We start from the raw sequence: 12,516 nt of genomic DNA on the forward strand, positions 1-12,516 counted from the left end.
CTAGACTAACCCCTAATTAAGGTATATCACCATTATGATGCAATCAACTTCAAGGATGTTAATTGTGGAGTTGAAGAAAACGTTACTAAACTTGAAAAAGCTCATCCTGAACTTAAATATATAAAACCACAAAAAAAAAAAAAATTGTAAAAGAAATAGTGCATGATAGCATTTTTTAAGTGCCTATAATTATGATGTTAATGCGAAAAAGGAAAACAAATTGGCTTATGTGTGCATCCATGCAGACCAATTTTATTTTTTTTTGGTCGAGTTGATAGCAGATGGTTAAGGATGAAAAGAGAACAAGTTTCGTATTCTACCTTGGGAAATAATATATAAGACAAATTAGATTTATCTATAACCGCATTTGGTTTCATGCTAAATTTAATTGCATTACTATACAAATTCTTTTTGTTTAGAAAACAAAAACTATAAAATAAATTTTTTTAAGACCACAAATTCTTCTTTAATAATTATTGGAGTAGCGCAGACTGGAGTGAGCATAGAAAATGCGATTGTGGGGTTAGAAGTAACATACTAGAACCACAAAGAGAATTCTAAAAGGAATATGTGACGCAAAGTTATTAAGAGATCATGAGAATTCATATCAAATCATCAATAGCTGAGTTTCTTCCCATTCAATTGTGGGAAGCACTGTTTTGTGCATCACCATATGAACTTATTTGCTTAAAAGGATGATACGAAGGCCCTGTGCAATTATGTCTTCTTGAATTTGATTTACAATGAGACTCTCATAGGCAATAGGAATTTAATTTTATTGGTAAGTACCATATATATTGATATTGATGTGGAGCTGCAAATTAAGGACAACCACATTTGTTAAATTGAGGTGGTAAATTGAGTGACCATATTGTGTCAACTTTCAACATTTTAGAATGGCCATATATAACTAGTCCCTTATCACAAGTGCGGCACATGCAATAATGTTGCAAGGGGAAAATTTTTTTGTGGATCAGCTGGTTGCTCGCTACAGAAAGACTTATAAATAGTCACTGCTGCAAGGCAATGGATCCGTATATGTAGTCCCTCTTTGATTCCTAAAGAACTTATGGTCGGACAATGAGAGGAGGATGATTAAGGGCACTGCATCTCACACCGCTAGTTTTTCCTTCAGCTCTTCTTCTTTGTTTATATACTTTAATTCCTTGAAGAGAGAAAAGGAGTGCATAAATTATTTTCAAAGTTAATGCTGACATTCCTTCTATAAGAATAATTTTTTACCACAAAATTTGAAGAGTTACTTCTTTGGCAATATTGAGTGTATCCACTAGGTGAATACATATACATCTTTTGTTGGCCGGGAAGCTCTTCAATGGGACACAATACTCATCTTGATAGAAATATGCAAATGAGAATCAAATGTAATTTTTAGATTTTAAATTTTCATCTCTCTATTAGAAATACTCTTAGCTTTGTATTTATAAGCTTAATCATATATAATCCACGTATGGATGTACAAACAAACTTATTGTATGTCAAATAAAAAATATTGTTTGATATTGGATACCAATTACTTGGCCACTATGTTGATGCAATATTGACTATATACAAGTTATTGTAACTTGACACTCAATACTAGCCAATCAAACTCTAAATTTTTATTGGACCTATAAAGTTCTCAAATTAATTAAATACGCTTAATATGTCTCCAAATAATGCAAAACATGCCACATTGTAGGAACATGGAGATTCCTATAAAGTGCTTTGTATTCTTGATATAATATAGCATTTTAAAACACATGGTATGATCTATTTTGTTTAAAGATGCATGATTTAGTTGAGGAATAGTACTTGATCAATGTAAAGCCACAGAAAAAGGTCCACGAGAAATGGTGAGTGGAGCAAACGGCAATGTGCTAGAAGGGAAGACAAAAGTTAGTGATGCGCACAGAGCATGCCAAAGTATTCACATGCTGCTGCCATCTCTTTGTCCTTGTCATTCTCTCACAGTTCCCTAAAGAGTTGTCAACCTCCACCAGGTCAGACCTAGGGATCCTTTTTTTTTTTTTTTTGGTGTTGAACGAAGACCTGGGGATCTTATATGTCATATTTCTAATGATATATGATCGTACATATTAATGTAATAATACAAATAATTTGGGCCATAATAAAATTAAAGCTTGCTATGGAGTCAATTTATTTTTATTTACACAAAGCCGTACAACTCTGAAATCATATCCTAGGGCTCAGACGATCATCTCACGTCATTTCAACCCGTGCGAGGGCTCGGACATGGTTCTCTAGAAGCGCGTCTATTACTCAGACAACCAAGACCGGGAATATCTTACCTCCTTAAATGTTAATAAACGGGTCATATGACAAGTTGATGTCACCGCAACAATTGTGTGAATTGCCACAAGACACAGCTGAATTTAACCAACCAAGAATTATAGTCACTATCATCAAATGACCGATCTACCCCTACTCCAGTTCAGAGATAAGATCAAAATTGCTCCTTATCCACTGCCTATAAATAAAACCAAAGGCATGACGTAGCTAAAGATATAATCAAGGATCAATAAGTGTGACTTTTTTTGTCGACAATGTATTATATTTGGTATATCATCGACAAGTACCAAAGTTCAGATAATGAAATCGATATACTTTAGTGTTTCTTTATGTGGAAGTTAGTATTTTATTTATGTAAGTAACATGGAGGGAGAATACGTAGAATGGAAAGCATGACTGTAGTGCAACGTTAACTACTCTTAATTGCGTGCATGGAGCTAGCTTAGTTATCCTTTACATGAAAGTTTCACTTGAGGCCAAATTTTTAGCTTTAGAAGTAATTTACCTTTGAGTTTGAAGATTACAAAATCTATCCTTCCTCTAATATAGAAAGAGGTATTATAAAATCTTTCAATCCAAATATGTGTGGAACAGTTTTATGTATGATAAAGCTAGTCTTACATAATCAAGATAGGTTCTTCCAAAGTGATCTTTATGTAGAAATGCAGAAATGCAGAAGGTAAAAGCTACAATGAAGATTGAAGAACAAAGAGATTGAATCTTGAAGAAGAAGAATATATGTTCTCTATTTCATTAACTCAGATGACTTAATTAGAAAAGTATATATAGTTTCATTTTCTTAATAATCACTAAGTAAACTCAGCTTACAAACTAAGCTAACTAGCACAATAACTATCAGCTTATCTATTGACACTTGGGACCATCCCAAGCCTTGATTGCCTTTATATCTTTACACTTTATGGTTCGATTTAAGCAAACAAACAAAGGTTATATATGGAAGACTTCCATCCCATTTCATCGTTTATTAACATGTATAAATACAAGACATAAAATGCATCAATACAATCTATCAGTCAAAGACTTGACGAACATAAAACATATGCAGTTCATCTGTATCAGTGGAAACAAAACAAAAGACAGACAGACAAAGGTTTGTTGTTGGCTGTCATAGAACATTAAAAATATATAATCAATATTCCAAGGAAAATAAATGACAAAAGAAAGTATGAGAGCTCAAATCAAATCAATTTGTCTTGTCCAAAACCTTGACAACCGATCCAGCTAGAGTTACATTTCTTAGGTTATAGCAGTCATGAGTGCAGATAAGAATACTCCTGAGCCTTGACGATGCATGTAGACATTTAAAAGGCGACGAGGTGACATTTCTAACTATCCATGAGTATATATAGATAAGAACATAACACTGTTCAGCTTCAGAGAATGCTAAATGCTTTGTCTGACAAGCTCCTGGGATTCAGCTTCAGGTTTTAGGTTATGAGTTCTGATACATTGCAGAAACAATTATATCTATATCATTTATGTCAGTCTGTATATACTTCATTTAAAGAAAGTGTTGCCAAATGCTCCATGCTGTTGTAACAAAACATTCTCAATTATATTCCACCAATACCCCAATGTTGTTCAAGAGCAGAAGCAAGTATGGGCTGTAACGGTGTAGCCCATTAATTAGGGATTTTGAACAAAAGAAATTTGTATTAATTTTTGTTAATTATTTAGCCCAAAGTTGCTCAAAAGAAGATTTAGGAAGTTTAATTTAGGTTAATAAATAATTTTATATTTCAACTTAGGTCAATCTTCATTTTGTTTTTTAGCATTGGTCAATTGAAACAATTCTAATCTTAAATTAAGGTCAAAAAACAATTTTCCTCTCTAACTGAGGCCAATAACACTTACTAGAAATTTTCTTATTGACCTCTCCTTAAAAAGCATAAATGTTGATTGACTTAATTTTAATAATGAAATTATTTTGTTGTTAAATCAAGCAATGTTCTACGCTAATTCATTTAAATTTTTTGAGTGCCATTTGAACTTACGTTTAAAGAGAGAAGTACATTGCTCTCGATAACTTGGTTAAACTTAGGTGTGCAACACATTCTATGTTAAGTTTACTAAGAATGAAGGAAACTTTTGCTTTACATGTCTATCTAATCTAGGATCGTTCATGGTGAGAAGTTTATTCTTAGTTACTCTTAGGGTTTTGACACACATATCATTTTTTCTTTGGGGATCCAACCTATACCTCGCAAGGCACCGACTGTTCTTCCTTTGCTTTGGTCTTCTCCTTGGTTTTCTGGGATTAAACTTAATACAAATGGTTTGCCTAAAGGAAATCCTGGTCTTGCTGCTTGTGGAGGAGTTTTCACAAATTGTCATGGTCAATTTCTTGGCGGTTTCTGCCAAGGGATCAATCATCACAACTCTTTCTTTGCAGAATTATCAGTAATTATTATTGGTATAGAGTTTGTATATCAACTGAGTTGACATTGTCTTTGGTTGGAAAGTGACTCTTTTAGTGTTATTTCTGCTCTTTAATTGTCTGATTTTGATCCTGCTTGGCATCTTTGTACACAATGGTCTATTTGTTTGGACCACGTTTGGAATATGACTCTCTACTCTTCTCAGATATATTGCAAGGGAAATGTTGTTGCAAACAGTTTTGCTAACATGGGCTTATCTTCTCCAACTTTGGTATGACATGATTCTCCTTCGATGGCAGCTCATGATCCTTTGTTTTCAAACTAAGTTGGCTTTCCTGGCTTCCACTTATCAAATTAATGTGCATCACAACATACAAGTTTGTCTGACTTTCTTATTTTCTTTTCTTAACCTGTTATGTTGCTTGATCTTTTATGCAGGTTTAGACCTTTAGGTTTGACTTTAGAAGAGTTAGGTTTCATATCCACCCCCCTCTTTTCCCTATATCAGTATTGTTTTCGTTTCTAGAAGGGTAAGGTTTATGTCTCCCCTTTCTTTTTCATGTATTTTGTTTAATCTTTTTTTTTCCTTGCAATATGAGGGATTAGATTTATGTCCCTTTGACTAGTGTAACTTCTTTTTTTCATTATCAGAAAAATTCTCTCGTACTGTCGAAGTTTAAAATAAATAAATAAATAAAATTCCCCACGTTCTACGAGCAACAATTACTTTTGGAGATATCAGCTAGATAGTGCTCGGTAGGTCAGATGGCAACTAATATGTGGCTTGGGATGCTTCTTGACGAAAACACCTATTGGCAATTACTCATGCAAATGTTTATACTTATATTTGGCACCTTATAGCATGATTATCATCTTGAATTGACTATAGCATTGAACGAGGAAATTAGTTGCAATTTGAAGATGGAGTGAAATATATTTTGATTTTGTAGCGGAAAGAAATCAATGCTCAAGAGGCAATTAAGAGAAAGACATCAAGAATGGATGCTATCGCTACTGTAAATAAGACTCTTTAACTGATTGTTAGTGATCCTCGACTACATATTTAACTTATCTTTTTAGTTTCTCTACACCCCACGTGCTTTTATCTTATTTTTGTATTAAAAATGTATCCCTAATTAGATTTTTATTTCATATTAATCTTTAATTCCCACAAATTATTTTCTCATAGTTAGAGTAATTTATATTTTACCGCAATTTATTTTCTCACAATTTACTTTTTCAAAATTTATTTTCTCACAATTTATTTTCTTGCAATTTATTTTCTCGGATTTTTTATCGCAATACATTATTGAATTGTAATTACTTATCAATTCGATCCATTCGACAAGTTCAATTGGGTTGATGCGATTCACCTCCTCATGCATACATTATCAACATATCAATCACCAAACTCGCTTCCATCCATCCATTCGCTAATTATGTTAGCACAAACAACACCCATCTCAACCTACTAAAAATTCTTAGGAATCCACCGTTGTTGTTTTTCCTTTTTTTTAGTCGATTATTTTCAAATATAACTCTCGACATTCTTGAGAATTTTCGTCGTGTTGGAGCTCAAAGTATCCTCCGATACCACACGTGAATTTAGTTTAGAGGAAACTAATTAATATTAATGGCCATAACAACTTTACAACCCAAAAGCAAGTCTGATCCACTTACAAAACCAGGCGCATGAAGCCTACTATTGTCCACACTATCTGTTATCCACTACCTCCTCCATTCAACAGTAGAAAGGCAGAAACCCAAAGCTCAAACAAGAAAGCAAACATTCCGAAAACAAAGTAACAAGCAAACAACGTTGAGGAAGCCCATTTTACAGAAAGAAGATTGTATACTATTAAAACAAGCTATCGTCACTGGGTGATAAAAAAAATATTTTTTTATACAGTCACGACTCACTCGTATACTATATATGAGAATAACGATGTGTTAGTAGTAATATATTGCCGTAATATCATACATCTATTTAAATTAACACTAGAATGCATTCGTGATTCATTATTTAGGTAGGATATAAATATAATAAATATATGTGTGTTAGAATTTGAATGAACTCGAAGCACCACGTGAACTTGTCATGCATGAACAATAATTTCTCCAATTTACCTTTTATTGACTTATAATAAAGTTGAAGAAAGAAAATTAAGAGATATGTAGAAGTAGAAGGGTTTATTAAGGAGCCAAACATTCTTTCTTTCAAGTAAAATCATGACAAGGGGAAGAAAGATGGATTACAACATCTCGTTGTTTTACCACTTAATATTACAGGTTAGAAATTTTCTCAACCAGTATATTAGTTAACAAGTAACATGTCGTTTTGCTTTCATGACTTGTAAGATATTCGACAAGTCGTGTAATGCCATTTAATGATATAATATTCTCATGGATGGTGACGTCGCCGACATGTCAATTAGCCACTTATTTGATAAGAGGGAATGGGATCCTCTTCGGATCATTTCCATCAAATTCACCCAATCAATTAATCTGGACCATTGAAATTTGATCAAACGGCTACAAATAGGAAGCCCCTTTAAAAGTTATAATAACTTTAGCCGTTGAATCAAATTTCAAAGGTCCGGATTAGGTGATTTTATGAATTTGGTGGAAGGGATCCGGAGGGATCCCTTTCCTGATAAGAGTACAGACGAAAGTGAGTAATGCAGGAAATAATCAAACAACGTGTCATTTCGTTTTACCAATAGTTGAATTATGGGTCACTATTGTTCCTTTCTTTTGTCTGGCTGAAACCTCTTCTGCCCTTATCCAAGTCTTCACCTTACAATTTTTTATTTTTCTTTTCAATTTTATGTCCTGCAATGTAAGTTTAATTTTAAGGTAACTGTAAAGTTTATTTATTAAAAATTAATCAAATAAAAAATCGATTAGTTATTTAATTGTTATAAGCGGTGCGAGCGAATTTAGTGTTTTAATTGAACTGTGAATTTTTCTATGTTAATCAAATCACTGATTGATTTTTAATTTTCTTTTTTAATTTCAAAATTTGAGTGTAAAGTGTTTATTTATGAGTTGTTGAAGGATGAGAGTTTAGTTCTTAACATCCTATCTTCTGATTTTTCTTGTTGCCATAGATTAGACATTAATCTAGGAATATGCGTTCTGAATTTCTATATAGACAGATTCAATCAAATACATTGTTCTGCTCATAAGTTTAGTTGAACATATAAACTCACCAACACATTTAGCCAAAATGTCTACAAACATCAAATGCAAAATGGGACACTACACAAGGAAGGCACAAAATAAATCACACAATCTTACGACAGAAATATTCTGCTTTGTCACCAGGTGTATATCCGATGGACACACAAGATTTTCTCGTTACAATGATGCACAAACCGAAAGAAGTTAAAAGAAAATAATAAATAAAAAGAGGTCATTGCACCACCTAGAGGAAGTTCTTCACTGTATTTGTCCATTCCATGTTGGAGTTTGCATTCTTCTAATTACACTATGCATAGTCTTATGCTTTGGGCCAAGCATAATTATTGGAATGGATGAGTTGTTAGTAACTATTTCTATGTGCCTGCAAAACCCAAAAAGTGTTTAAACCTGATCAGATATTAGATTTGAAGTTTTATCAAATACCTTGATTTTAGGTTGAGCAATACTCACATCATATGCAACAAGAGATCTGAAGTAATCGGTGTTTGTGAGCACTGTACTGCCGGAGCCACACTCACTTTCTTTGAGTGAAACTGTGGACCTATCAAGCTTGATATACGAAGGGTACTGATAACCCTGAGCAGTTGAACTCACATGAGAAGATGACCTCTGCATCGTCACAGCCCTTGGGATTTTCATTCCCTCCATTGACGCCCTCCGCTGCCGCCTTGGCGGCCCCTCAACTGTATCAATAGGACTTTGCTTCGGTGCACTCTGTGATCGGGCTTTCGCCTTTGAAGATTGTGTGTTGGCCATGTAGTTTGGGAACCAAGGGTAGTCATAGGACAAGGGCTCTCCATAATCCGGCCTAGGGAAGGCGAAGGGAGCTTTTGAGGGATCAATTTTGGACATGGCAGAATAGCACTGAGGGCTGCTTTGAGCTGTTCCAAAAGAGTAGTCCTCAAAATGTGCACTGCAGGCTCCCGGGCTTCTATGAGTCAATGTTGATGGAGCCAGAGAGGCCTGCTGGTAGGTTTCTTGGTTTGAGTATGCTTGATTTGGTGCATACTGAGTTGAAAATCTATGTTGTTCTGTTCTCTCTGTTTTCGAGTGATTTGAATAGCTGCTGTTTCTGCTCTTCAAAATTCCTTTTGATTCACCAAGATCCATCTCCACAGTCTTAATGTTCTCTTCAATTCCTCTGTCCATTTCCTACATTTATAAATAACGACATTTCAAAACATTAGTTTAATGAGAAATTTATGCAATAAGAGTAACAACACTGAAATTCGAAACTAAACTCAGTTGGTTAAGAGCGTTTACCCATGCACTTGCGGTTCTGATTCTATCGCTTGTATCATGAAACAATAAAATCAACAAGACAAAACAAAGAGCATTGAGCTGGATCATTGAACTTACGTTATACGTATGCCTGGACCGGTTTTCCTGTAAAGATCTTCTGGGGGTGGAATGTCTAGGATTGACAGTATTTTTGTCTTCGGCCATCCGGATCCTCTGAGCTCGAGCTCGAGCCTGAGCGGTCACCAATGCTTGCATGTACCTTAGAGTAGCTTTGGCCTGTTTTCTCACCAGGTGACCCCTCACCAATGCCTGCAACTTCACTAGTCCTTTCAACGCACACAGCGCTTTTCTTGCCTGTAACAAATCCAATGCAATAGTACTCATTTCATTTTCTCGACATTTGATCATTTACATTACCTAAAAAGAGTCAGAGTATCCAACGCAAAATCAATTGGAAATAAAAGCAGAGTCCTAGAATCCGCCAGATGGAATTTAAATTCTCAACATCAATAGGGAATGAAGAGTTGCATACCAAATATGAACGGAAGACGGATTGAATCTTTATTGCAGCTGCTTCTTCACTTGCACCCACCTTCTCGTTGGCAGCTGCCGTTAGCCGCAGCACAGCAGCTGCGGCTTGTGCAGCAGCCACAGCCGCATCAGCAACCGCTGCTGTAGCTGCCGCCATAGCCATGGCATGCTTTTTCTGCTCATAATTCTCAGACCCCAATGTGCTCATGTGTACAGGTGGTGGTGTGGCCGGCACTGCATCTACACAATTGGAGTCCTTTGGAGCAGCTGCTGCTGTGGCTGATGATCTTCTGAAACTCCATCTCTTCTTCTCTTTCAGCATTGTCTCTGAAGAATTGGAAATTGGAGTGGTGAGATTTTCATGACTTGCAACTGAAGAATTCTGATTTGTGAGGTTTTTTTCCTCGTCTTTCTTCCCTGTCAGGATGCTTTTAAGCCATTTTCCTGTCTTTCCCATCTCTGTTAGCTCTCGTTGTTCTTCTAAGCTGCCATTGATTGACCAATAACGTAGAAAGAAGAAAGCAACAAATGAGAAATTATAGGCAGATGAGATAGACCTCTTCTTTGATATGTAGCTTTCAACAGTGTAGTTAGAACACACCAGTTAATTGCTAATCTCCTCTAGGTAATTCTGATTTTGATATCACCGTAGTTATTATTAGATTTCCGTATCATTAGGCACTCGTATATATTTAGTGGTGTGTTGTTTTTCGGGGGGGGGGGGGGGGGGGGGGTGGGGGGTTTGTTCATGAGTGGGTATCTGATTTTTATAAATACATTTGATAGGGCCATATGCGGGGTGTGGGTTCCACGTACGAGTGTTGTGAGTTAAGGGGGTTCTGGTTTTATCACGTGCTCATGCAAAATCCCAGCTGTTAGAGTTTTTGCTACGGTTTTCTATTCTTTTGGTCCATCCCAGGTGAGAGTGAAGAGCTGAGCTGTGAATCTGTGATTGTGAGAAGGATATATTTTGATTCCAAAACCACCCACCAAGTATGCGTCCTATAGACTTTATGCTTGATATATATAATACTGAGATTGTAGGTAGTGGCGGATCTAGAATTCTTACATCGGGTGATCCTAATCAGGGGTTGCTAGGCACTAATCAAATGGTAGACTTATGCCTAGCGCCTATATGCCTAGACGGTCCTAGGCGAATTTAAGTAAATTTTTATATATATCATAGATTAAACAAACAGGTGTGTAAACTTGTATTTTAGTGAATTTGATGGTATGAGATGACAATTCAAGTGATTACGATTTCGTAGTACCTTACGAAATATTTTTCAGATGTCTTATGAATTTATAGTGAATTTAAAGGAAATGACAGTGTCAAACATATAGTATAAAAAGTATTGGTTGAGTAATACATCATCTTATATTAATTAAAATGCTAATTGACACAACCTCTTTAGACAAAATTAAAAAAGAAGAAGAAAATGGGGAGTTGGTTTCGTGTGAAATGGAGAAAGAAAGTTTTTTTCTCTTTCTTCTTCGTTGGAGCCAAAGTCCAAGAACAATAGAGCCATGTTGGTCTTTTGTTTGTTCATTTTCGTATGCAATTAGATTATTTTTTTTTTGGTTCAAAACTTTTGTTGCACATCATCTACAGCCATAGTGGTCTTCCTTCTTCCATCACCTACCTAAACCGTTGGATGGTCCAATCCTAACAAGCGCTTCTTCAAACTTTTAAATGGTCCCGATTCATGAGTGGATCCGCTAGTGATTGTATGGTCTAAGATTTGTGAGAGAGTGTGTGTGGGAAGAGTTAATATATTCCGGATAGTGAAGGCCTCAAAGGGGTCCGGGAGGAAGAGACAAGTGTGATTATTAGGGTTTCTTTATTTGAAGCCACATGTCATGTGAACCAAAACAAAATTATTGCATGTACGAAATTGTGGTCACCAATTGGTCTTTAGCCACACGCAGACAATCCATACAAATCCAGCTAACCATTGGGGTTGAGCGCAATACTGTTTGGAAGCTAATTAACTTCTTAGCACTTGACCCCAAAGGATCCTACTACCTAATTTGTTAATTCGTGGGAAGGCACAAGTCGGAGATGAAGCTTCTAGACCAACCTCTTCCCCGGTCTCTGTATGACTTCAAGGGTTGGTCACTAAGAATGGTAGAGAGAGTTCCTTTTTTGTTCATCTGGCCCAGGAAAAATGCTCTTTATTGGTCTCTATACAGTTCTAGAAAAGACCTGTTGTGCTCTTACACGGGCCTCGCAATGCCTATACCACTACGTTGAACTATATGACCATGCTGCAAGGATGGGCCAAGTGAAAGTGAACAGCCCCGAGTAAATCTTCTAGAGAGCTTAAAAAAAAAAAAAAAAAAAAAACTTATAGGGAGTACACAATTAAATTTTGGAGTTCCAATAACAATTCTTTTCTTCAATTTTTTTTATTGTGCCACTTGTTATGAGTCATGACCCATTGTTAATTTGACAAAACAATTGTCACGTAACGTGAGAGAAAAATGTTCTCAATATTATTATTATGTTTGCTATTAACTTTGACAGAGTGGAGGGGACATAAATTTTGTACTCACCAACTGAAATCGGGTATTAGGCGGAATCTCTTGAAAATAAAAATTTGACTTTGCACAGTAAACTAGTCAAATGAGCTAATCAACTAATTATAAGTTAGTAAGTGATAAAAAGTGCAGTTGCATGAGCAAAACCTAACTGACCAATATGTTCAACTAATCAGCGTCTACCCAAATTAGTTTCACGACAATAATCCATAAACTTAAACACATTTACATATCAATTCATTATGCAAACAACAATGACAAAGCAATTATGAATTAAAACATGCTGGAT

At 35.5% G+C, this 12,516-nt stretch overlaps 1 protein-coding gene across 2 annotated transcripts; it reads right to left on the reverse strand.

The window, feature by feature from the left end:
* Positions 1-7,868: 7,868 nt before the first annotated feature.
* LOC137732402 (protein IQ-DOMAIN 19) lies at positions 7,869-10,310 on the reverse strand. 2 transcript variants are annotated; one of them, XM_068471711.2, is made up of 4 exons: positions 9,688-10,310; positions 9,273-9,509; positions 8,364-9,065; positions 7,869-8,274 (listed from the first exon to the last, which is right to left on the reverse strand). In XM_068471711.2, exons 1-4 carry the CDS (start codon positions 10,141-10,143, stop codon positions 8,254-8,256), a joined length of 1,416 nt encoding a protein of 471 aa, XP_068327812.2. In that variant the 5' UTR covers positions 10,144-10,310; the 3' UTR covers positions 7,869-8,253. The 2 variants fall into 2 exon arrangements, with proteins under 2 accessions (XP_068327812.2, XP_088543362.1); XM_088687236.1 differs by having other exon boundaries at positions 7,899-8,300.
* Between the last annotated feature and the right edge of the window lie 2,206 nt (positions 10,311-12,516).

This window comes from Pyrus communis, chromosome 16 (assembly GCF_041283825.1).
Source record: "Pyrus communis isolate YQ-2024b chromosome 16, ASM4128382v1, whole genome shotgun sequence".
NCBI lineage: Eukaryota > Viridiplantae > Streptophyta > Magnoliopsida > Rosales > Rosaceae > Pyrus > Pyrus communis.

Bases quoted from the DNA above. Each gene is read 5' to 3' on its own strand.
- LOC137732402 (XM_068471711.2), bottom strand. From the start codon at position 10,143: ATGGGAAAGACAGGAAAATGGCTTAAAAGCATCCTGACAGGGAAGAAA. The intron at 9,066-9,272 runs GTAAGTTCAATG...TTATAAATGTAG, and splicing joins GGTCCAGGCATACGTATAAC to GAAATGGACAGAGGAATTGA. The intron at 8,275-8,363 runs GTGAGTATTGCT...TGGGTTTTGCAG, and splicing joins GATCTCTTGTTGCATATGAT to GCACATAGAAATAGTTACTA.